The following is a 27,007-nucleotide window of genomic DNA, read 5'->3' on the forward strand; positions in this document are numbered from 1 at the left end:
CATCTCCGCTATATGGTGAGTAGCAACGAGTAACAGTAACCTATGTAACAGCATAAAATGTAACTTATTAAGTCAAACAGTTACTGTGTTATAAATTTTTATAATCAAGGCAAGACTTCGTGCTCACCCTGTATTTCTCTACATTTAGTCCCGTAAGTGGAACTCTTTCTTGATATTCTTAGACATGTTGATGATATTCATTTGGGTGAAAGTTGAAAATAGCATAAGACAATAAATGGAGTTGCTGCTATGCTTGTCTTACTGAATGTTTTTGTAATACTGTTTAAATGCAAATTTTTAATGCAGTGTTTCAATTCTCTGTTTCCTCCAACACATGTTGCTGATTCTGGCTCAATAGGCGGTGAGTTAAAATGAACAAGACTTGAAGTAGATGCATTGTGGTAGGAAGTTTGTCTTTGTGATACTGGTACTAGTAGTAGTAGTTCAGTATTGAAATCTGAGTCTGTTTGTATCTTATAATTTTTTATTCTAGTGTTAGTATTGTTGAAACGTAGAGAATTATGTAGTTTGGTGTGTAACTCCCCTCCCCCAGTTTCAATGAAGCTTGCTGCCAAAGTTACTTTGTTACTGTGAATATAGAACATGTGGCTGTGAGAATCGAATATAGGCAGCTGAACATTTATATCTGTTTTGAACATTAGGTACATTCCCTTTGAAGCAGTATTACATGCAGATATTTTAGCAGATCAGGGCATGTACTTAATTTTAATGAATACTGTAAAATAGAGTAAAAGATTTAATTTATAACTTACTTTCACTGTACAGTTACATTGCATTTATTTGAAGAGAACAGATACTATTTCGTATTGGTAAATGTTCCCCAGTATTATGCAGTGTCATACTGAGGAGTTTTAAAAGGAATCGCCAAGCAGCACTACTTTGAAAGGGGGGTGGTAATAGCAAATAATTATGCAGTGCATGAAAGTTTATAACTATCATCACATTCTTGCAACCATTGTTTTAACATTCTAATTCTCTTGAAGGTGGTACATTGATATTTCACTGTGTTGTGTGTCATGTTGCATAATTTTACATTTCATCTTATTAATTTCAGATAATGACTTCCCCCTGTATTATTCCTTCACTTTTTCTACCCTAAGTTAGATTATGCTTCGAGTTTGGAGAATAGATATGGGGGGTCTTGATATTCAGTTTCATATCACTTTCCTATAGTATGTGAGCTGTAGACTGACATTGTTACAGCCAAATTTTACATTTTTCTGAAAGATGACGACTTCGCAACAACCAGTAGTTTAGTAGGTGTACTCTATTCATCCTGAATTTGTAAATGTCAGGTGATACGTACCCGTTAGTAAGTACTTGTATATGAGATACTTGTATCATCTTAGAAGTGCTAAATATCACAGGATGATCATCTGTGGATTTAAATTTGAACTTAGAAGTACTTAGTTATTTGTAAGTTGAATAATATATGTAGCACAGACAGTTCAGCAAAAGTGTGACCTTGCCAAGATAGAATGATTATACATCAGAGCTCTGCCTAATACAAATATCTATAAAATTCTCAGATTCAATCTAATGACATAGATCAAACTGTTGAAACTGGATCTGACAGTTTTGGAATACAGTGAACTGCTACCAGCTGTCACTTGTATTCACATGCTGTACTGAAAGCTGGATGTTGTCAATTTTTGTAAGAGACTGTATGTGGTTGAAAAGATTGTGCAAAAATGTCCTTTGAATTTGTCAAGCAACAAAATTTCTGTTGAACTGTTTGAGAAATGTTTGTTAAATGATCAACATGATCTGTAACTGGTTCCTAAAAAAGTCTCACTAGAAAGCACTTCATGTAACAATGAAGTATAAGATTTGTGGTTGTAGTAAACTGTCTAAAGATTGGTGTACTCGTGAGATTATACTGAACTTTAGAATGGAACTACTGGATAAGTATGGCAATCGGCAGTGGATTGATTTTAGAAATCACCTGTGTTGAAAGGTGGCTATCTGCCAATGTGGTTTGTTGTGGCACTCACGGATTAAGATAAATAGGTTAACATTTAACTACTGCCAGATTTTACATCTGTTTACATGAAGAAGGAAAGACTACTATGGGGGGATAAAAGTGTGAATATGACTTATTGCCCTGTGAGAGTGCAGGCTGTTTTCCGATGGGAAACATACTGAATTTAATTTGTACTCTCAATACCACTTTCTAAAAAAAAGAAAAGAAAGAAGAAAAAAAAAAAAAAAGAAATTACGTGTAGTGAATGCCTTTGCATAAATGCAGTTATTGCAGTTGGTTTCTTCACTCATTGTTTCAATTTGCATGTAGTGTGCAGTACAGTAGATGCATGCTTTGTACTGGTAGAATTTGCCTTAATTATTAATTCTTATCTCTCTCTCTCTCTCTCTCTCTCTCTCTCTCTCTCTCGTGTGTGTGTGTGTGTGTGTGTGTGTGTGTGTGTGTGTGTGTGTGTGTGTGTTTGTTTTCAGTATTTATTTGTCCTGGTTGCTGAATTAATGCCATTGCAAACCGGGACTATTTTCCTCGTTTTCCTATAGCTAGACATGTCTTCTTCCCACACTCTTTTGTATTTATTTATTTACATGGTCATATTGTCTTATTATTTATCCTATGTTATACTTTATCCTGACCAATCAGTGTTGTTAAGTTCACACACATGCACAAATTTAAGTATATATTGAAATGATAGGCAAATGGGAAATTGAGGTGGTGCTGTAGACAAGAAACTCGAATCCACCAAGACAGAAATTGAAGCTGCGTGTGAGATTGTTTGGCCAAGCCTCAATATCAGTGTTGGGCATAAAATAACTGAATCCTTCTATCACGCACCAGACTCATCTCCTGATGTAACTGAAAACTTTAGAGAAAACCTCAGTTAACTTGTACATAAGTTCCCCAGTTATACTGGAAACATCGATGGGGACTTTAATCAACCAACAATTAATTGGAAAAATTACAGTTTTGTTAGTGGTAGGCATAAGACATCCTATGAAACTTTACTAAATGCTTTCTCTGAAAACTGCCTAGAACATGTAATTAGGAACCCACTTATGGTGGAAAAATGTTGGGTCTAATGGCAACAAATACACTCCTGGAAATTGAAATAAGAACACCGTGAATTCATTGTCCCAGGAAGGGGAAACTTTATTGACACATTCCTGGGGTCAGATACATCACATGATCACACTGACAGAACCACAGGCACATAGACACAGGCAACAGAGCATGCACAATGTCTGCACTAGTACAGTGTATATCCACCTTTCGCAGCAATGCAGGCTGCTATTCTCCCATGGAGACGATCGTAGAGATGCTGGATGTAGTCCTGTGGAAAGGCTTGCCATGCCATTTCCACCTGGCGCCTCAGTTGGACCAGCGTTCGTGCTGGACGTGCAGACCGCGTGAGATGACGCTTCATCCAGTCCCAAACATGCTCATTGGGGGACAGATCCGGAGATCTTGCTGGCCAGGGTAGTTGACTTCCACCTTCTAGAGCATGTTGGGTGGCACGGGATACATGCGGACGTGCATTGTCCTGTTGGAACAGCAAGTTCCCTTGCCGGTCTAGGAATGGTAGAACGATGGGTTCGATGACGGTTTGGATGTACCGTGCACTATTCAGTGTCCCCTCGACGATCACCAGTGGTGTACGGTCAGTGTAGGAGATCGCTCCCCACACCATGATGCCGGGTGTTGGCCCTGTGTGCCTCGGTCGTATGCAGTCCTGATTGTGGCGCTCACCTGCACGGCGCCAAACACGCATACGACCATCATTGGCACCAAGGCAGAAGCGACTGTCATCGCTGAAGACGACACGTCTCCATTCGTCCCTCCATTCACGCCTGTCGCGACACCACTGGAGGCGGGCTGCACGATGTTGGGGCGTGAGTGGAAGACGGCCTAACGGTGTGCAGGACCGTAGCCCAGCTCCATGGAGCTGGTTGCGAATGGTCCTCGCCGATACCCCAGGAGCAACAGTGTCCCTAATTTGCTGGGAAGTGGCGGTGCGGTCCCCTACGGCACTGCGTAGGATCCTACGGTCTTGGCGTGCATCCGTGCGTCACTGCGGTCCGGTCCCAGGTCGACGGGCACGTGCACCTTCCGCCGACCACTGGCGACAACATCGATGTACTGTGGAGACCTCACGCCCCATGTGTTGAGCAATTCGGTGGTACGTCCACCCGGCCTCCCGCATGCCCACTATACGCCCTCGCTCAAAGTCCGTCATCTGCACATATGGTTCACGTCCACGCTGTCGCGGCATGCTACCAGTGTTAGAGACTGCGATGGAGCTCCGTATGCCACCGCAAACTGGCTGACACTGACGGCGGCAGTGCACAAATGCTGCGCAGCTAGCGCCATTCGACGGCCAACACCGCGGTTCCTGGTGTGTCCGCTGTGCCGTGCGTGTGATCATTGCTTGTACAGCCCTCTCGCAGTGTCCGGAGCAAGTATGGTGGGTCTGACACACCGGTGTCAATGTGTTCTTTTTTCCATTTCCAGGAGTGTAGATGTTACCTCTTTGAGGATGTCCACATTGAAACTGGTACCAATGACCATGACGTGGTTGTGGCAACAGTGGTTACCAAAATACAAAGGACAACTAAAACAAGCAGAAAGAGTAAACTAGATAAAAAAACAATAGTGTCATATCCCAATGGGTATCTTGGAACTTTCAGCACAGATCAGAAACATGTAGAGGAATTCGGGCTCAAGTTTAAAAGAGTAGTTGATCATGCGCTGGATTGATATCTGCCCAGTAGAACAGTGTGCAATGGGAGTGAACCTCTGTCATATACAGACATTGTAAGGAAACTGCCAAAAAATGGAGGTTACTGAATAATAGGTGTAACACAGAGCATAGGGCTGTAGGTAGAGTGATGCTAAATGAAACAAGTTTTCATGTCAAGAGAGCAATGTGTGATGCCCGCAATGACTATTGTAGCAGAATATTATGAAATTAAATTTCACAAAATCTGAAGAAATTTCAGTGGTATGTAAAGGCTGTTAGTGGTACCAAAGTATAAGTATTGGGTCCCTAGTGAATGAGACACGAACTGAAATTGAGGGTAGAAAAAGCAAAAGCTGAAATGCTTAACTCCATTTTCAAATGTTTCTTTCAAAAGGAAAACCCAGGAGTTGTCCCAATTTAATCCTCCTATCACTGAAAAGTAAGTATTAGTGTCAGTAGTGTTGAGAAATGGCTGAAATCATTAAAATTGAACAAAGCTGCAGGCCCCAGTAGAATTCCTACCAGATTCTGCACTGAATATGCGGCTGAATTAGCCCCTCTTCTAACTATAATCTATTGTAGGTCTCTTGATCATAAAGCCATCCCCAGTTCTTGGAAAATGGCATTGTGTACAAAAAGGGAAGTAGAAGTGATCCACAAAACTAGTGTCTAATATCCTTGACATAGATTTGTTTTAGAATGAGAGCTCAAGAGGAATGAGGTGTTGTGAACAGAATGACCTTCTAAGTGCCAACCAGCATGGGTTTCAAAAAGACTGATCATGTGAAATCCAAATTGCACATTTCTCACATGACATACTGGAGGTCTTGGACCAAGGCAACCAGGTAGATGCAGTATTTCTTCATTCCCAGAAAGTTTTGACTCAGTACTGCACCTACGCTTATTGTCAAAAGTATGATCATATTGGTGTAGCAAGTGAAATTCATGACTGGATTGAGGACTTTTTGGTAGGGAGCATAAATTACCTTAGATAGTGTCACTGTCAGATGTAGAAGTAACTTTGGGTGTGCCTCAAGCAAGTGTTCAAGTTGTGGGCAATATTAATAGAGACCTCAGACATTTTTTCAGATGATACCATTATCTAAAATAAATTACTGTCTGAAAGAAGCTGCATAAATATTCAGTCAGGTCATGATAAGATTTCAAAGTGATACAAAAATTAGCAACTTGCTTTAAATGTTCAGAAATGCAAAATTTTGCAATTCACAAAATGAAAAAACATAGTATCCAGTGACTATAATATCAGTGAGTCACTGTTTGAATCGGCCAACTCATACAAATACCTAGTTGTAACACTTTATGGGGATATGAATGGAATGATCACATAGGTTCAGTCGTGAGTAAAGCTCATAGTAGACTTAAGTCTATTGGTAGAATACTTGGGGTAGCGCAGTCAGTCTACAAAAGAAATTGCTTACAAATTACTCGTGTGACACATCCTCGAATATTGCTCAAGTGTGTGGAACCCATACCAGATAAGACTAACAGGGAATAATGAATGAGTACAGAGAAGGGCAGCACGAATGGTCACAGGTATGTTTAAGCCATGGGGGAGAGTTAGAGAGATACTGAAGGAATTGAGCTGGCAGACTCTTGAAGACAGACGTAAACTATCTTGAGAATATCTATTAACAAAGTTGCAAGAACCGGCCTTAAAAGATTACTCTAGGGATATAGTACCACCCCCTTTTTATTGCTCACATATGAATTGTGAAGATAAGATTAGAATAATTAGTGCATGCACAGAGGCATTCAAACAACCATTCTTCCAAGGGCCTGTATGATAATGCAACAGGAAGAAACTCTAATGACTGGTGCAATGGGATGTACCCTCTGCCATGCACCCCATGGTGGTTTGCAGATTATAGCTGTAGATGTAGATAGATAGTAGTGTTTTGCTTAATTGTATGAGAATTTTACCTTGATGCCATAATTACATTGTGGAAAATTAATTCAGGAACTACAGTGAAATAACAATGTTAAAATAGTTTATGAAGAGAAAAGGGAATGACTGGAAATACGAAAAATAAAGTGGAGGGTGTAAAAATATCGGAAGTACATGACAGCAACTCTGAAAATTTGCTCAGGTAAGATATAAGCCAAAGGGAAGGATACATTCATTACAGTGGACAAGAAGTCAAGATTGAAATTTCATGGATAGCCACAAAGTTAAAAAAATCTAAATGCAAATGCAAACTTATGAGTGGCAGAAAGAAAGTAAACCAAAAATGGTTAGTGGGGGATATGTTACTCTGCGGGCTGAGATGAGGTAGGAAAAACATGTACTGGCAGAAACAGAGGGAGAATGCGTAATGTAAATAAGAGACAGGAGCACTTGTAAGTCTGTTGAAGACAGTATGTGCTGTCCAGTACACTTTAATGTGACCATCTGTCGGAATAACCACCTTTTATAGTGCTGACTACTGCAAGATATGCAGGAAGAGTGACAGTGAGGTTCTAGAAGGTACATACAGGAATGTAGAGCCACACAAACTCCAGTGCTGTGATCAGCTGTGCTAGTTTGTTTCTTGGTTGAGGATCCATGGCACAAACAGCCCCATCAAGGTGGTCCTATAGGTTCTCGACTGGTATTAAATCTGGAGAGTCTTGTGATCAGTGGAGTAACGGAATCTCACCCTGGTGTTTTCTGAACCACGCACGTACACTGAGAGCTGTGTGCCATATTGCATTGTTTTGCTGGTAGATGCCACTTTGCTGGGGAAAAACAAACTGTTTGTAGGGGTGGACATGGTCCCCAGTGATAGATGCTTATTTGTGTCGAACCACTGTGCCTTCCAGAATGACGACATCACACAGGGACTGCCGTGGTAACATTTCCCAGACCATAATGATCCCTCCTCTGGCTTTTGTGTTTGCTTTGATGTTTAACGCTGTACACACCATCTGACTGATGAAGTGTAAGACATTATTTACCTGGAATGGCCGCCTGTCACCACTGAGTGGATATCCAGTTGTGATACTGGCGTGTAAATTCCAGATTTCATCACCGATGAACAGCAGTCATCATGGATGCATGAACCAGGCACCTGCTGCAGAGGCCCATGCATAGGAAGATTCAGTGAGTGGCTGTTGAGGAGACATTTTCTGTAGCCTCTTGGTTCACATGGACAGTCAGTTGCTTAACAGTTGCATGTCTGCATGCCTGTAGACGTCTCCGCAGCAGTTGTTCACCTTGTCATTTATGGCCCATGTTAAACTGCAGTTGCCTCTGCACTGGTTTTGGATAGCTCACTTTTTCCAGGCACAGTATACGTTAATCATGGTGGCACAAACTTAGCCATTTTGGAAATGCTTCCAGCCTTGTCTCAACAGCAAATGGTCGTGCCCTTCTGGACATCAGATAAATCACTCCATTTCCTCATTACGACAAAGACTGCACTGTTTTCTGTGTCCCCCTGACATGCTTTATATACCCTCCACTGCTAGTGGTGTGACCTGCCATCTGAGAGTTGTTGCACACTGACTTGACCATGTAGATACAAAGTAGTGTGAAACTGACAATCAGTTTAATGATTTCAAAAAACTGCGTACACATACAGTTGAGGCTAATTACTATGACCACATGCTAAACATCATGTTGGTCAAACTTTGGGGTGCAGTGTGGTCATGATCACATGTATCATGAGTTCAAGAAGTTCTTGATAGTTTCCCAGAGATGTGTGATACCAAGTGTCTTCTCAAGAGTCAGTTTCCATAAATTATGGGCCATTGGTTTGTGGACACAGAGCTGGTGCCCAATAGAATCCTGGGTGTGTTCCATTGGGTTCAGATAAGGCACATTTGGTGGTCAAGACATTAACTTGATTTCACTGTCCTGCTCCTCAGACCAATGTAGCATTATTCTGGACTTGTAACATGGACAATTAATGTGTTAGCAGATGCTAGAAGACATAAAGCCAGTGGGGATGCAGATGTTGTGCAAGATTGTTCACACAGTCCACAGCTGTGATAATGCTTTCAATTACTACCACAGATCCTACAGAAGCCCAGGTCAATCTCCCCCACAGTATAATACTGCCCAACCAGTCTGCATCGATGGCATTCACCTGTGTGTATCCATACACAATACTTGACCTGGTGTAACAAGAAGCATAATTCATTGGACTAGGTGACGTGTATCCATTGATCCACAGTCCAACCTTGATGATCCTGTGACCAGTGCAATTGTAATTGATAATGTGATTGTGTCAGCATAGGAATCTGTAGGGTTCACCTCATATGGAGTCTCATGTTCAACAGTGTGTGCCTAATGTTGTGCTCTGAAACAGTTGTGCATGGACAAACATTGCACTTTGTCATCAGATCCAGCACTCGTAGCCACTTACCGTGCTTTACAGAGTGAAAATCCTTAGATCTCCAAGTTCTGTGATGAGGTAGCTTGTTACCTACTCGTGCTTTTTTGTCCTTCGACCAGTTTCCATAGATGCACATGATAGCAGTACACAAACAGCCACGTACAAGGTGCTTATTCACAGGTGCTGGGCCACAGCAACCCTCTCGTAGTCAAAGTCGTTTATGTCAGTGGACTTCCCTATTAGTGCACCACATTATTACTATGAAGATTCCCTATTCATCTACTACTAAGTAATCGTAAAGCCATCAGTCTACTCTCACTCTTGCTGTGGACAGTGGTCATAATGTTTTGGCGTATCTGTGTGTGTGTGTGTGTGTGTGTGTGTGTGTGTGTGTGTGTGTGTGGAGAAGGGGGGGAGGGAGGGGAGACAGAGAGAGAGAGAGAGAGAGAGAGAGAGAGAGAGAGAGATTGAATTTTCTCTCTTTTGGTAGCTACTCTGTCACATTTTATTTGTTAGTATCTCTCACATAATGTTCAATGTTAACAGATACATATGGAAGATCTACGAGCAGCACACCATGGTCCATTATCAATCACAAATGGTGTTGGCGATAGTGAGATGGTTGCGAGTGTCAGCGGCATTTCAGAAGACATGTTGGCACACATGTGGGGAGGAGACACACGTCTTGGTGTTTTTGGATACACTATTGAAACAGTTAATATGCTGCTAGTGCCAATGATTAAGACTAAGTAAGTCACAACTTTCACTGTTGTTTATTTATTTATTCCCTTTATTTATCATTCAGTTTTTTGTGTGACTACCCAGGCAGAAGCTGTAAAGTATTGAATAATTTGTTATACTGACTTCATAAAATAAAAGTGGTAATTCTGTATAACCTAGGCTAGAAGCACATGTAATTCTGCACTGGTTATTGTAGGGTTGTAGGACTCGACTGTATAATTATGAATTGTGTTACACTGAAAGCTTCATATCTGTTGTGAGCAACTCCTGTACCGAATGAAAACAGTTTTCTACAAGGAACTGTTCCAGTTTATGTCTGTTAGTCTGAGATCTGTTGCTTGATTGATTTTGTTTTATTGGAACCATGTGGAGTATTCTTAAAAAAAAAAAAATGCAACATGTTTTGTGTAAGGACTTGAAATGCGAACTTCCAACTTCCAAGAATGTCCTAAGAGCCTGGATTTCAAATGAGCCAAGTTTCAAAATGACACGCAGAAACAGCCTCTGTAGACTACTTCTCTGAGATTCTCAATCTACAAGTTATGGCTCTTGCTATTTTACTCAACTCTGATAAGTATCGAAATTCCTTCTTAATTGCTAAGAGGAAAGTCAGCATGGTTCCTCTTACACTACTCAGCTACTGCTTTTATAATAGTAGCTATGTATGTAACTTTACTAAGACCAGAGAATACTGTCAGCTGCCTACATAATAGAAAAAACATTAAAAATTTTTAATGTAAGTGTTAGTGTTAACTGGAATTTACATCCCTGAGCCCCAGTATTCTGATAAATTACAGAATGAATGGCTAATCAGGTACGTACTTATTTATTTACACTACATTAAAATGTTGATTTTTAACATCCACTAAGCTGTGGTTTCATTTAACTTCTGCTTGATTTTGTTTTCAACTGTTAAATGTAAAAATAATGAATATTTTCCCCTGAAAAAATTGGATTTTCGTGGATAGTGGCAGAGTCGTGCTGAATTCCAAAACAGCACAGAAACAATCTAAATGAACAGACAAACATTTCTAAAACTCAAAGGCTAGGCAAATGCATTTTTATTTTGAGAAAAGCACAGACACATAACACTTTTTACATCATTTTAAAATGTGCATATTCATGTCCACATTCGATATAGGAAACAAAACATGTTTTTAAACTTCTTCATTATCTATGTGATGGTTTGTCTGAAAAATGGAACTTCTACCGATCAAATAAAATGGACTTGTTTCAATGGTGAAGGCCCTCCCTCTCCTACATCTGACCAGGAACAATACAAACAAAAAATTACATAAGCCACAACAGCAACAACAACAACAACAACAACAACAACAACAACAATAATAATAGTAATAATAATAATAATAATAATAATAATCATAATAATAATTAGTGTTGTTCATAAAAATAATAATTTGTAATATAATAGTAGTATAGTAATGTTATTAATAGTAGTAAAGTAATGGATCTATATGTCTAAAGCAAGCATCACATCATTCGTACGCGTGTGTGTGTGCGTGTGTGTGTGTGTGTGTGTGTGTGTGTGTGTGTGTGTGCGTGTGATTTTAAAATACGCTTATTAATTACATGTTTTGTCGGAAAGTATTTTAGCTAGGAATTTGAAATTTTTACAGGTTATTTATTGGAGTATTGGCTACAAATTAACAATGGAATTTTAAAAATTTAAATTCAGAGATTAATTTTTTCCTATTGTAATGAAAATTCACTACTTTCAGTGCCATTTTTTATTTATAAATTCAACAATATACAGGTTTTTGGAAAAAGGCTGTGTTAAGCTATGCAGAAGAGAGTGTGTAACATTTCCTGAAAATTTGAAGCAAATAAATTTGGTAGATCCTTTGAGACCATGTAATTTGTATGAAAAATTAAAACTTTTGGGAATCAAGTGACAAAGTTTGAATTAAACAATGGAAAATCCAGGATGGAATGTAACAAAACCAGAGAAGGAAAGTTGCTTCTCACCATATAGCGGAGATGCTGAGTCACGATAGGCACAATAAAAAGATTCACACAATCATAACTTTCGGCCATTGAAGCCTTTGTCAGCAGTACACACACACACACACACACACACACACACACACACACACACACATATGCAAACGCAACTTGGACACACGTCTGCAGTCTCAGAAATCTGAAACTACACTCTAGTTTGAATTACCTTTTTAGTGCATTCCAAGTCCACAGGATGGAATATCTTTATTTTCTGCAAGCTACTCCTCCAGCTTTCTGTTTGTTCTCCACCTGTTTACTCTGACTTGTATTTTTAGGCTGTTTGCAGCCCTGTCAGCAGCCCGAAGATGTTCCTTGTCTAAAGCAAGCATCATTCGTACATGTTGAAACCTATCTTCATTCCAATATTTCAAAATACTTTGCACTTTACAACATTGCGATCACTGAAAGTAGCAACATCATCATACACACCAAAGTGTAGTGTTTCCATTTCAATAAGCACAGGCTTGGGGATTCTTGATCACGTAACACTATTTATACTTTCATTGGGGTTTTGAGTTTTCCCATGAACACACATCAACGTTCAGGTGTTGCTAAGTCTCTGGAAATAGGTTTTATACATCCTTTACCACATCAGACAGACTGTTGTTGTTGTGGTCTTCAGTCCTGAGACTGGTTTGATGCAGCTCTCCATGCTACTCTATCCTGTGCAAGCTTTTTCATCTCCCAGTACCTACTGCAACCTACATCCTTCTGAATCTGCTTAGTGTATTCATCTCTTGGTCTCCCTCTACAATTTTTACCCTCCACGCTGCCCTCCAATACTAAATTGGTGATCCCTTGATGCCTCAGAACATGTCCTACCAACCGATCCCTTCTTCTGGTCAAGTTGTGCCACAAACTTCTCTTCTCCCCAATCCTATTCAATACTTCCTCATTAGTTATGTGATCTACCCATCTAATTTTCAGCATTCTTCTGTAGCACCACATTTCGAAAGCTTCTATTCTCTTCTTGTCCAAACTATTTATCGTCCATGTTTCACTTCCATACATGGCTACACTCCATACGAATACTTTCAGAAATGACTTCCTGACACTTAAATCAATACAGGATGTTAACAAATTTCTCTTCTTCAGAAACGCTTTCCTTGCCATTGCCAGCCTACATTTTATATCCTCTCTACTTCGACCATCATCAGTTATTTTGCTCCCCAAATAGCAAAACTCCTTTACTACTTTAAGTGCCTCATTTCCTACTCTAATGCCCTTAGCATCACCCGACTTAATTAGACTACAATCCATTATCCTTGTTTTGCTTTTGTTGATGTTCATCTTATATCCTCCTTTCAAGACACTGTCCATTCCATTCAACTGCTCTTCCAAGTCCTTTGCTGTCTCTGACAGAATTACAATGTCATCAGCGAACCTCAAAGTTTTTATTTCTTCTCCATGGATTTTAATACCTACTCCGAATTTTTCTTTTGTTTCCTTTACTGCTTGCTCAATATACAGATTGAACAACATCGGGGAGAGGCTACAACCCTGTCTTACTCCCTTCCCAACCACTGCTTCCCTTTCATGTCCTTCGACTCTTATAACTGCCATCTGGTTTCTGTACAAATTGTAAAGAGCCTTTCGCTCCCTGTATTTTACCCCTGCCACCTTTAGAATTTGAAAGAGAGTATTCCAGTCAACATTGTCAAAAGCTTTCTCTAAGTCTACAAATGCTAGAAACGTAGGTTTGCCTTTCCTTAATCTTTCTTCTAAGATAAGTCGTAAGGTCAGTATTGCCTCACGTGTTCCAGTGTTTCTACGGAATCCAAACTGATCTTCCCTGAGGTCGGCTTCTACTAGTTTTTCCATTCGTCACATGCAACAGAATGTTGAAATGTACTAGCAACACAAGCCACTTCCATTCCTCCAACACTGCCACTATAGTTAGCTGTGCAATTATTTTCATGTGTACCTTTATTTTCTTGTGGACACCTACAGTCAGACAGACTATGTTTATGTATATTACCAAACAAAAGCGCTGGCAGGTTGATAGACACACAAAAAAACACAAACATACACACAAAATTCTAGCTTTCGCAACCAACGGCTGCTTCATCAGGAAAGAGGGAAGGAGAGGGAAAGACAAAAGGATGTGGGTTTTAAGGGAGAGGGGAAGGAGTCATTCCAATCCCAGGAGCGGAAAGACTTACCTTAGGGGGAAAAAGGACAGGTATACACTCGCATGCACACACACATCCATCCGCACACACACAGACACAAGCAGACATATTTTTCCCATGTGGAATGTTTCCCTCTATTATAGACTATGGTTATGAGTGTACATGTCACCAGTTAGCACCCTTGTGTGCTTATATGAACTGTTTTCTCTTTTGGGACACAAGTAGTGATGGGGACTTTGATTGGATGGAAAAGTATGAAAAAAAGAGCCCCTACAGCCTCCTTCATGTCATCAACACTGTGTGTGTTTTGCCTAATAGCCATTCCATAATAGTTCTGTATTTTCTCATTTACTCTGTCAGTTAACTTTCTCTTCCCATCCAACCGTTTGCCATCACTGAGGGGGTTTTTTTTTCATGAAGCTTTGTCACTGAAGTCTTGATCGCATTTGTTTCTGTATGTGTTCAATACACTAAAATGTTTCCACTACATCATCACCACCACCACATGGCTTCAGTTCTTGAATATGTTTGAAACTTCCAGAATCACCGTGAATATGTTTGAAACTTCCAGAATCACCACCACCGTGGTAATTCACGTATTGCACTTTATCACATGCAACAGAATGTGGAAATGTACTAGCAACACAAGCCACTTCCATTCCTCCAACACTGCCACTATAGTTAGCTGTGCAATTATTTTCATGTGTACCTTTATTTTCTTGTGGACACCTACAGTATTTAGATATTACTGCTACATATAAAACGTCCCTGTATACATACTGGTGGCAGATAGTACATGACGAAGAGATGTATGTCCCCGTTTATGTTGGGTATTATGGAATGCTGCAGTGAAGTCTCTTTTACCACCATTTTCTGTTACTGCCTCTTCCACAGCTTTCTTCATAGATTCTAAACGGACGTCTTCTATTTTTGACCCTATAAATCTGTTATAGTCCATAAACTTGGTTGGGTGATATGGAAGGTTCATCATGCCACAAATAACTGCACCTGCAGTAGCATGCCTTATGAAAGACATAAACAAATCTAAGGTTGTGTTCATAGATTTTGCTGCCATTTTCTTCATCTGGAGTCACTGCAACACTCTTCCAAAAGGTGGACATGTATGAACACTTACTACACTACAGTTCAGTTTCACTGGCAGGTCCTACGTGATTTTTCGTAGAGTATTCGTGACCAACTTCACTACACTGAATACATCTCACACAGTTTGCAAAGATATAGTTGAGAACTGACACATCAGATATTTTATTTGCACAACTTTCTCCCATAAAACACTTGTATTTTTCACTAACTGAACCAAGCTTCCTCTGCGAAGTACTGTATTTCTCATTACAATGGGCAGGTGTACAAGCAAGGTTAATTTCACACAGTTGGTTATTGTCTTTATTGTTCACTGTAATAACATCTACCTTTGGCTTTCCAACATTTCTCCTTTTCTTAAAAGGCTTCAGAGGATTTCTAGTCACTTCACATTTACCCATGATTATCCTTCAATAAAACAGAGGCTTCAATGAATAGAATTCACTGCGAATATTTTCAGGATTGCAAAGAGTAAATAAACATGAAACACACAACAATTGAGTAAACAATTTATACCGAGCTATCACAGGTTACAACATTTTATTTGTAACACTTGTTTTCTCTCACATCACTAAAATATACATGAAGAGCATGTAAATTCATGAGTAAAACATTTGACACCAATTGAAAAGTGCCACAGTGGGCCATGCCCATGAAGAACGTATTTCAAAAATATTTTAAAAATAATTGTAGTTTTCTGAACTGAACTGAACTGAATAAATTATATATCAATTGAAAGGGGAAGTCCATAGATTTTTAAAATACAAAAAGGTAAAAATTGAACATTTCATGATTTTGAACCTTTGCTGAGGCCCTTAAGAGTGACATTGAGTAGTTCCGAACTTTTGAAGCCTCATTTAGTATTAGAAAAAATGGAAGAGGCAATGGAAGAGGAGAGGATTGGAATTAAATTGACAGTGGCTATTAGGAAAGAACAAAATTTCAGTAGGGAACTCTGTTTACAATGTGACTGCCTAGTAAACAGAAGATCCTGGGTTTGAGTCCCAGTTTGGCACACGTTTTCACTAACCACCGCTGATCCCATATAAATTCCTGATGCATTGGTATCAGTAGTTCTCTCCCTCCCATCTCCTTTCCTTTCCCCTCCCTCCACTCTCAATTTTCATAAGGTTTTAAGTTCTCTAATATTTTTGGGGAAGATTGTTCCAAAGTCAGATTCCTGGTACAGAAAATGATTTAGAGGACATGGCAATGTTGTGTAGTGACACGGAGTATTTTACATTGTTGAGAATGAATATTTCTGCTAGGGTGTTCAAATGGCAGTCTTAAGGGTTGAAGTTAAATAGTAAGGACTGCAATGATTGAGAAGAAGATACAGCAAACACAGGGTATGATAATCTTTCTGCTTCCTGGCTCATAGCCATGATAATTGTTCATAGGTGGGAGTCATATGGTCGAAATAGTAGACATCATAAATCTATTGCGCCCAAGCATTCATTGCCAGTTACAACTGATAGGGGGTCCTGTACTAAAGAACTTCGGAGAATAGGACCACTATAGTCAGGGATGAGCGGTACTAACAACTCTAAGAGTTTTCTTTTTAAGCTCAACAAAAAATACTTTTTTATATTTCTGTAGTGAATGGAGTGATGCTGACACATTCTTACGGACTGCAATTGTGTGTTCAATACAGTATAGGTGATGGTTCAGAATCATCCTCAAATTCTTTTCAGAAGGGAAAAGTGATCTCTGTAATGTTAGGATTAAAGGTGGAAGGGAATCTGTAAACTGAGGAGTAATAAATCTCCTGTCAGTGACTAAGATAAGGTAGATTGCATTTTATGCGGGTTACATTTGAAACCCATGTTGTGCATCCATTCTTATACAGCAAGTCAGCCTGCCTTTATGTTCTGGATGGCTATGCACAGATTTGTTGAACTTGCACTTGGGTATAACTTAAATCTGTCAGCATGTAAATGATTTTTCAATGAGAGATAATAGTCGACACATCATTAACATATAACGAGAAAAGTAATGGACCCTGTACTGATCCATATGGGACCCATGATATAGCATTATTCCATTGTGACCTCTTTGTTCTAATCATTACACATTGTTGGTGGTATATAAGATATGAGTGGAACCACTGTGCAGCACTTGAAGAAAAGGTTTAACTTTTGAGTTTAACTTAAGTCCTGAAAACATGTGATAGCTTGTCCATAACTTATTTCCATTCATCAGCCACTTTCATAAAAACAGTTGTCATACGGCAATATTTCTGGAAACTGGATTGATATTCATCCAGAAGATGATTAGATGTTAAGTAATTGGTAAGATGATTGTGAACTATGTATTCTAAAGCTGATTGTGAACTGTGTAGTATAAAGCCTTAGATAATGCTGGAAGAATGCAAATGAGCCTGTAATCACAAGGTTCTTTGGGAAATTACTTTTTGAGTAGAGGCTTTGAGTCCTTTTCCATGCCATTGGAAAGATGTTGGAGGTCAAAGAAAGGTTAAAAATATCACTTATTATGGGCAGTAATGGATGGACAAGGACACTGTCTGTGTTGTAATATTGTCATGTTCTGCAGCTGCAGAATGAATTCATGCTATTGACTTCCTGACTGTGTTAAGGTTTACCAGCTGGAGAAAAACTTTTTCGTTTTAATCATGGATAGCTTTGTAATTATTTGAGTAATCAGGACACCCTTTGTACAGCCTTATGACATGCTGGATGGCTGAAAATGGGGGAAAAAATCTGCATTAGAAAGTCATTCTATCATATGGTACAAGTTGCCAAAATATGAACCACATTTTTCATGACAATATTTATGAGCTAATTTTACAGCAATTACGATAAATCTGCAGCACACAGGGCACATGTTCAACAGCTAGGCTTCTGTACTTAAAGAGTTGAGCAGAATCACAAAGCTTTAGCCTGGATGTCACCTTTGATCATGAGCTGCATTAAAACAAAATTGGTGATTTATTCATATCGGTTGCGATATGGAAGAACTAGCTTCTACAAAAACATGGTTAGTTGCCTCACCATATGGCTTAGTGATTTGTAATTTGATACAGTTTCATGTAAGACCTATATGTATATCCTGTGAAAACTTCATCAAAATTCGAGACATTCACGAAGAGACCTTGTTTAAATTTAGGCCACTTGATGTGAAATGACCCATTGTCTTCATCTATGGACCCAAACAAATAACTTGGAAAGAGAAGACACCTTTTCTGCAGTAGATGGGAGGGGGAAGTAGTATAACATTTAAAGGTCAGAAATGTGCCTTCACCAGATATTGACACAGTCTTCATCTCCATGAAGATTTACAAATTCTGCTGTCCGGGGGCATGCCTGCACAGTAATGTGTCAAACTTTGAAGACGTGGACTGTCTTGGCTCAGTTCTTTTTCACACGTCCACCATAGGTGAATGCTGAGTTTGGCTTACACTCTACACAAGCAGTCCAAAAAATAATGGTTTAAAAATACGTTTACTCAGCTTTACTGAACCATTCAGCATAAAAAATAGACATGAAGACACTGCCACATCAGTTAACATTGATCACACGTGAAGTTTCATAAGTGATGCATTGCAAATGCCATCAAATTGGAATAATTGTTTGCTAGTTATTTTTGTTGATACATAACATGATTTTCTGAGTTCTTCTGACTTCATTTGTTTCATATTTTTAATTTTCAGTGTTAACTCAACATTATTAATTAAATAAAATACTGTATTTCTTGTCTACATTTTCTATTTTTATTTCCTAACTCATGGATTGCTGGATTTCATATGACCATGACACTTTAGACCATTACATTGAAAAAGGTGGCATCCATAATAATATTATTAATAGAAAATGATGTACTTTGCATGTGCCTTTTAGAATTCAAAGTAACTGCAAACATTAAAAGGGCGGTCATAAAGTTTTAATAATTACTTCAATAAATCAAACGCCAACATTTAAATTTGCTGATGGTGTCAGTCTGTGTGTTCATCATTCAATGTGAGAAATTTCTCCCCAGTGTTTCAACATTGTAAAAACAAAAGGTAATTAAAGATAAGTTCAAGAAAATGCCAAATAGAAGCATTTGGGCCTTTTTGTGTAAGCAAACTAACTTTTAAAGACTAATATTAACTGATACTACAGGGAGTTTATTGGTAGCTTTCCATTTCTCCCGTCTTCCCTTTCCAACGTGCTAATGTTGTTCTTATTTTGTTTGTCCAGGAAGGAGGCACTTGGTTCTATGGGAAATGATGCACCACTTGCTTGCCTTTCACAGTTCCAGCCATTGCTGTATGATTACTTTAAACAACTTTTTGCTCAGGTACTGTTTGTGTATAAAAACTTTCTTTAAACTAAGTATGTTTTGTACTTGTTGCTGTAGTATTTACCTACAATCTGACTAAAATCGTATACCAAATATCTGCGTGAACACACATTCCCAGTCTTGTTTGTGTCTGTCGACAATTATTTGGTGAGGTTGTAACTTTAGTCCTTAAAGTAGTCATATTTCACCAAGGACTTTTCATTACCATATTTTAAATGGTTTTGTTCCAGGTGACGAACCCACCAATTGATCCATTCAGAGAGAAAATAGTTATGTCACTGATGTGCCCCATTGGTCCTGAGGCAAATTTGCTCCAACCCAGTGAGAAACAGTGCCACAGGCTCTTCTTGAAACGTCCTATATTATCACTTAGTGATTTAGAAGTTATCAAGGCAACAACTCACCGTGGGTGGAAGGTAACAAATATTTATTAAATTATTATATTTCGTGATGTAAGCTGTTACACTTTCATTTATTTCTCAGATGATTCCACATGTATAGAGGACAAGCTTATATTTATTGCTCCTTACCTATTTTTCATTATTCTAACCATTTGTTATTCTTTGACCAATTTTTTCTGTAAGGCAAAGCTGAAGGAAACGAGTGAGAAATTGATAATGTTTTTGCTAAATTGTGGTTTGAGGCTAGGGCTGTCATTATTTTATGGTTGCGGTGTAGTTAATTGCATAGCAACGTATATGCAGTTGTACAGCAATACAATTAAATGGGGTTTTTATGATCAGTGTGCAATACATTTTTCTTTCAGACAAAGGTAATTGACATCACATTTGATCGATCAGATGGTCCTGGTGGGTTGTCAAAAGCACTTGATCGCATCTGTAATGAAGCGTGCCAGGCTGCACAGAGCAAGTGCCAACTGATTGTTCTGTCAGACCGACGTGCTGGACCAGAAAGGTAATTACTGATTAACATATTTGTAGAGATTAACTTTGTGGAACCACCTCCAATATTCTAGAATATATTAGAGAATGATAGGGGAAAAAGTATTCTATATGTTGTATATTTTGAAAGTTCTGCAATAAGGTTTTAGTGCTGCTTTCAAATATGACATGAAAATAATTGAATTTAGAACACCTGTTCTTATCAAAAACTATAACAATGCTTCTGTTGTTTGAATGTCGGGTTTGGCAGTCTAGTGATAAAGTGCATGCCTGGAAACTGGGAGGTCATGGGATTGAATGGTGGTCAGACTTTGAAATTTTTCAACCTGCCATTATCCTAGCCTTCACATTTCTGTGGTGTGAAGATAAGCCAGGAAAAGCACATAATTCAGATTCCACTGTAAACTGTAGGTTCTCTTTCCCTGATAGAATTACTGGGGTAGGTTTTAAGGGCATGCAAGTCATTGACGTGGCATCCATTTGACGACTTGCACCTCTTGAGCAATTCCCAGCCGTTCATGCCATATGACTATTTTTTTACTGTTCAAATATTGCATTGATTTTTATTATTGTGCAAAGATGGACTGCACCTATAGGGGCCAGAATGTTAAAAATGTGTTTTATCTCTGATGATGATAATTAACATCCTAATGTAAAGTTGACCTCACTTGACTTTTTGAACAAACTGTTAGATCATTCTAGACACAGCTCATGGTTTTTCAGTTCATGTACTGATTACTCATTTCATTAACATTTTAATTTAGACAGCCAATGAACTTCTAGAACATAGTAAATGTCAAACAGTACAAAATAGGATTGCTTAATCCAAACAAGTAGATAAAAACAAGTGGTTTTTGCAATTCCTCATGCTGATTAAGATCATTTGCACCCACACAATTATGATTGATGAACCATTCTCAACCAAGTCTTCTGTGTGAATATTTGATAAGGCATTACCAGATTGATGTGTTTGAAAATCTATTAATTCCAATCCCTGGTATATATGTTTGTATACTTGCAGAAGCATATGCCTGGGCACAAAATAAAATATGTACTGAAAGACGGTAAAACTTAAGCAGAGATGAGAGCGAAAATAACACTACAGATTAAATTAAGTGATGAGTAAGAAGTGTTATATGTTACTAGATGATGCAAGATATGAGAGTTTACAATGAACTTAATGCTAAAAATACTAAAATTTTTACACATATTCAGTCTTGGTTCCATGATCATATGAATTTGTGCTAGTTACAACAGGTAAAAAATTTCGGGATGTGAACAGAACAATTTATTGAGAAAATGACACCACAGCATTTGTTAAAGATATTTGGTCTTTAATGAGCAAGTTTACAGTTGTTGTTCTCAAGTAGTGAAAATTTTCCTGTACGAGACTAATGGTCAAGATAGTATGACTGGTTTCATGGAATAAACATTTCTTGTCAGTGAATCAAGTATTAGTAATTATATACTATGATGTCATTGTTAAACAAAATTAAGTCATGCTGTGCTTCAGAAAAGTAACAGACAGCAAATGGCTAATAAGGAGATTCAGTATTTGTTAATGTTTACAATTTTAATGTTTTCAGAGTTCCTGTCAGCATGCTGCTTGCTCTGGGTGCAACTCATCACCATCTGATTGAGGAGCGTCAACGTATGAAAGTAGGGCTGATTTTAGAGACAGGAGAAGCCCGGTATGAATACAAGCAGTTAATATTAATAGAATGTGAAGGGACAACTATGATACTCTTGAGAAACAGCAATCAGGACTTTCTAGAAACAGCAATAAGGAAAGCTTTAACTGTTTTTATTTTGTGAATTCTTAATGAGGAATTGGAAAAACATTTCTACAGTTGTTCCTTTCTTTTCATTTGAGACACATAGCTTAACTGCAACACATGAGTTGCATTGTTAATCCTTTTCAGTACTGTGCCAAATAAATGTCAAAATGTTCACAAATGTCCTTTTTTAAAAAGTAGGGAGATAACCACTTCCAAAGTAAAGCCCTGTTGCACAAATATATGTGGTGATTTAATAAGTGCTTCATAATTTGCATGATGTGTATAAACCTAATGTAACAATTCATGGAGCTCATTCAGTATCATTCTTTACTTTATAGCTTTTTGACGATCAGTGTGACTTCCACTGGTAATACTGCATTTCTTTCCAAAGTGGTTAAAGCACGGTTGGCATAATTTGAATTGCAAACAAAGTAGCAACACAGTTGACCTATCTCAATCTCACAGTTGACATGGAACTGCTCACTAAAGAAATATTAGGCCTCCGTGAGGTTTCGTATAATTTTGTTTGAAGTATATGTTGTATTCTTGACTATACTTGGCAAGCTGAGTAATCTCTGAATTTTCCAGCAAATAGAGTATACTAACCTTTTGAGTGACCTCTCTAGATGATAGAAAGTATAATAAACTTTGCTCGTATTTAAGGCACTTTATCACTTCTTGTAGTACAAAGTTGATTTGTCATTGAAGATTATGTTCTCTTCAACTCTATGTCTACTTACAGACATTTTAATAGTTCTGCACAAAATTCTGTACAAATCATTTACTTATGTCCTTCAGTTCTTGCCCTTTTATAAATACGAGTGGTTAAGAGGCAAATGTTTCCTCATTAGACACAAAAAAATTGCATGTGGACAGACGATATGAATGCCGGGGTTTTGTTGGACATCTACTCAGACTTTGGTTGTTTAAATCGAATTATACAGCGAACATTTTGGTATAGAGAAAGCTATAAATTTGGAATGACTGATAGCATTTATGGTGTTTTGATTTGGTATAACATGAGTCAAAGTATACCTATAATTTGCTAAAGAATTAATCAGAACTAATTCTTAGTTGTCATAGTAAATTTGTGTACTATTCCAAAATTCTTATATATTACACATAAAGAAAGGAAATGCAACCACTGACCAATGGCTAACTGATATGTTGTATATAGTGTTGTATATGGTGTTGTATATAGAAACACACAAAGGAAAACAGTATTTACACTAACTTTCAAGCTTCTGCTATTTCTCCAGCAAAAGTACACACATTCATAGGCACCCAAAAATACACTCCCACAGCCACAGATGAGTACATTGGAGTGTGAATGTGTGTACTTCTGGTGGAGAAAAAGAAAGAGCTCAAAAGCTAGTGCAAATACTGTTTCCTTTCGTGTGTTTCTATTCATCACACATTGACCAGTTATAGGTGAATGGTAGCCTTTCCTTTATTTTACATATTATTGGATTCAGGAATTTCCATTGTTACATGATACACAAACTTACATGCCTTACCATAATAATAGTGACATTATACACTGAGTGATATTCTTGTTTCTGATTCTGCCAGAGAGGTTCATCATATGTGTGTACTGCTGGGTTATGGAGCAGATGCAATATGTCCTTACCTTGTGTTTGAAATGGCACGCTCTCTTAGGAATGAGGGTGTTCTGGATGCTAACCTTACCGATGAAATATTGTATCAGGTAATTAATTATAAGTGTGCCTAAAGATACTCAGCACTGAATTATTATTATTATTATTATTATTATTATTATTAAGATGTTAATTAGAATTGAATTGACTTTCTTTAACTATTACTACAATTTGCAGATAACTAACATTTTCTTATTAGCTATATTGTGAAAAAAGTTAAAGAGTTAGTAGAATATATGCACTAAAGCAGCAATATGGAGAAATTATACCATTTATTGTAGCAGCGGACATCTTGTGGGTACCCTTTGTGAACTCTGCTGCCAGCAACCTAAATCGTGACCTGACTGGCTCTTGAAGTTTTAAGTTACTGTAGTTACTTGTTGCCATGTTGAGAATGAGGTCAGAATTACCCTCAACCAAATGAGGCTGTACAGATGATTATGGAAAAAGCACTGATTTGAAATTTGTTCTCAAATTTTTATGACAATATATGAAAAAGAGTTGTTGTACAACAAATCTACAACGGAACACATCATTTCCTATTGTTTGGATTTCTAGAATTTTTTAAAAACTTATTTGCTGTTCACAACTTTGTTAACATTTCATTATAAGCTGTTAGTTGATTAATATGCTTGATTTCATAAACTGAAGCAGCAGTAAGGTTTTCCTATGCTGAAAGACTGGCTGACTGACTGTAAACTCATGTGGAAAGATGACGAGACGTGGATGGGGGGGAGGAGGAGGTCACTCATGTAGCATTTCATATGTCTCCCTGGTTATTTGTTGTCAGCATGTAGAATACGCTGTTATTTTGTCTGGCCATTAATGCAGAAGACTAGAGTATTATAACCTATAACTTTGAGAGATCAAAAAACAAGTTGCATTCATCTGCATGCCATAGCAGAAATAAGTAACAGCCTAATGTGTTCTGTGGTTATGAAATGTTGGCCAAAAAGAAGTTTGAGTGCACAACGAGCTCAAAAATTAGGGTAACCACCTCTTACCATGACAAGTCGACAATTACTTCCATGATTGTGAATAACTGAGTTTAAGTATTTTGTACACTTTAGCTTGACTGCACTGGTGGTGATGGTCAACCACTCCTTATGTGATGCTGCATATCACTTGTCTTTGTCCCAAAGCAAAAGGCATCACGTGAAACATTCTGTACCTAAACTGTACAAACATCAAGGGGAATGTCTGCTTTGTGTTTTTTAAATGCACGTAGAACATATTACTGCATGCTGTTCACTGTCTGTGGTTTTTGTGATACCAGTGGACACTCGAAATCTTTGTCACAGAAGGCACAATGTTACAGTGGTATCTGCTCAAAAATTACTGAAGGCAGGCATATTCTTCCCTCAGCAATATTTCAGCTGAAGTTATTTTCAAATTGTCCTCATAATTTTGCTGTTAAAATACATTTTAATAGAAAAAGGTTACTGCGTCTTAGTTGTGGATTTTGCTGCTATTATTTTGTGGAATGTCGTGATTAGATGTCTACATCTGTTTTCAAAAGACAATTAGAATGATGTATTATATGTATCTGTGGATTATTTATACATGTGCATTCTCAATCATTTTCTTTAGAACTACTCAGAAGCTATGGATCGTGGAATAGCAAAGGTCATGGCAAAAATGGGCATTTCAACTCTACAGTCATATAAAGGAGCTCAGATTTTTGAGTCCGTTGGCCTTGCAGATGAAGTGATTGATAAATGTTTCAAGGTGAGTGGTGGTGGTTGCATTCTCCAATGATATATGATGATTTATGAGTCTAATGCTTGTATATTTGATTACAAATATGAGAAGAGATTTTTTAAAAACATAGTGATAATTAAAAATAAACTTGTAGAAAGTACATTGGATGTGATTCCATTAGTGTAATGTGGATAAAATAGTGTGCTGAGACAGTTAAAGTTTTGTGAAATGGTAATAAATATTCACTCACCTTTCATGTTAACTTGCTTCTTTGGATCTAGTGTCCCTATAGCTTCTTGGCCAGGGAGCAAAATGTGAGACACTGGTAGCTACAGGGACAAACTCAATATTGGTCCAATTTATTTTGTTACCACCCTGAATCTTAAGAAAGTCAATCCACAGTCCTGTTTTTCTTGGGCGAGTTCATTCCCCCCCCCCCCCCCCCCCCCCCCCCATAGAAAATGAATCTTGAAAATCTAAGGGATTCTGGTTCACAAGGGTGAATTCTGCAGTGCATTTTCTGTTGCCACTGTCCAGCAGAGCTAGTGTTGCATATCAGAACATACTCAAAGAGAAATTAGAGAGGGGTGGGGGCAAGAGTATGCATCTCAAAAAAACAAAAGTAAACAGGCCTGACAATCATATTGTGAACCTTGTTCCTGTGTCTATTTTGACATGTTGGGTCATTACAAAACTTGGTTTGTTTTTGACATCTTCTTGTTTGTGGGAGGATTACAATCAACAAAACTCATACTTATCTGAACTTCAAGGACTAGTGACACAAAAAACACATATTTTAAAGGAAAGTCTAGCTAAACATTATGTTGCATTAGCTACCAGGTGCAAATTAATACCCAGAGTGTTGATGTTAGACACATTGCACTTCATCTATACAGAACAAAACAAGATACAAGAAGCAGTGGCAGTGGCAGTGGCAATGGCAGTCAAATATCTATCTCCACATTACTCCATTGCCCGTTCTTCTAAACTGCTACAGTTTGGCAAAACATCCTTTCAGAGAACAACTTCCATCCCAGTCTGAATGCTCTTTATGAACTCTGTGCAGTGGCTGACCTAAAATTACAAAGGTTTTTGAATCTATTTCCAAACAATTTTGCTCAACAGATTCAACACCCACCCATTTTAATATTGGGTTTTCACCTCCCAGATGAGGTACTTGCTAGTTTGTCATAGTCAATATTATTCTTGTTTGTCATAATCAATATTTGTCAGAAACCCAAATGACAGTGGTCAGCAGAATTTGGAAGAACTGAAGAAGTTGTAAAAAGATGAACAGTTGCACCTGAGTTGGGAAAAGATTCCATCAACTATGTTTCTCCAACATCCGAAAAGACGAGACATATTTGGGCCATAACATTTGACTCTGGTAGGCACTACCAACTCCTAAGAGCTATAACTGGTATTCAGTTTTACAAAAGGAACCTGTAGACCCACTTACATTACACAACATTAAGACTGGGAATACAGCCATGTGTTTATGGGACGAAGGAATGGAAGAACCCGTATCTTAAGAGTTTTCAACTGGTTTTTACTCATTACCTGTCAAATGCAAATTTTAAGAACAGTAGGATTG

General features: G+C 38.1%; 1 protein-coding gene across 1 annotated transcript in view; it reads left to right on the top strand.

Moving 5' to 3' along the window:
• Positions 1–27,007, top strand: part of LOC126419846 (uncharacterized) — a 360,616-nt gene that overhangs the window by 254,603 nt on the left and 79,006 nt on the right. Inside the window, 7 exon segments of the mRNA XM_050087100.1 lie at positions 9,623–9,825; positions 19,272–19,371; positions 19,605–19,790; positions 20,141–20,289; positions 21,863–21,967; positions 23,627–23,762; positions 25,303–25,440. Coding sequence (XP_049943057.1) covers positions 9,623–9,825; positions 19,272–19,371; positions 19,605–19,790; positions 20,141–20,289; positions 21,863–21,967; positions 23,627–23,762; positions 25,303–25,440 — 1,017 coding nt within the window.

This window comes from Schistocerca serialis, chromosome 9 (assembly GCF_023864345.2).
Source record: "Schistocerca serialis cubense isolate TAMUIC-IGC-003099 chromosome 9, iqSchSeri2.2, whole genome shotgun sequence".
NCBI lineage: Eukaryota > Metazoa > Arthropoda > Insecta > Orthoptera > Acrididae > Schistocerca > Schistocerca serialis.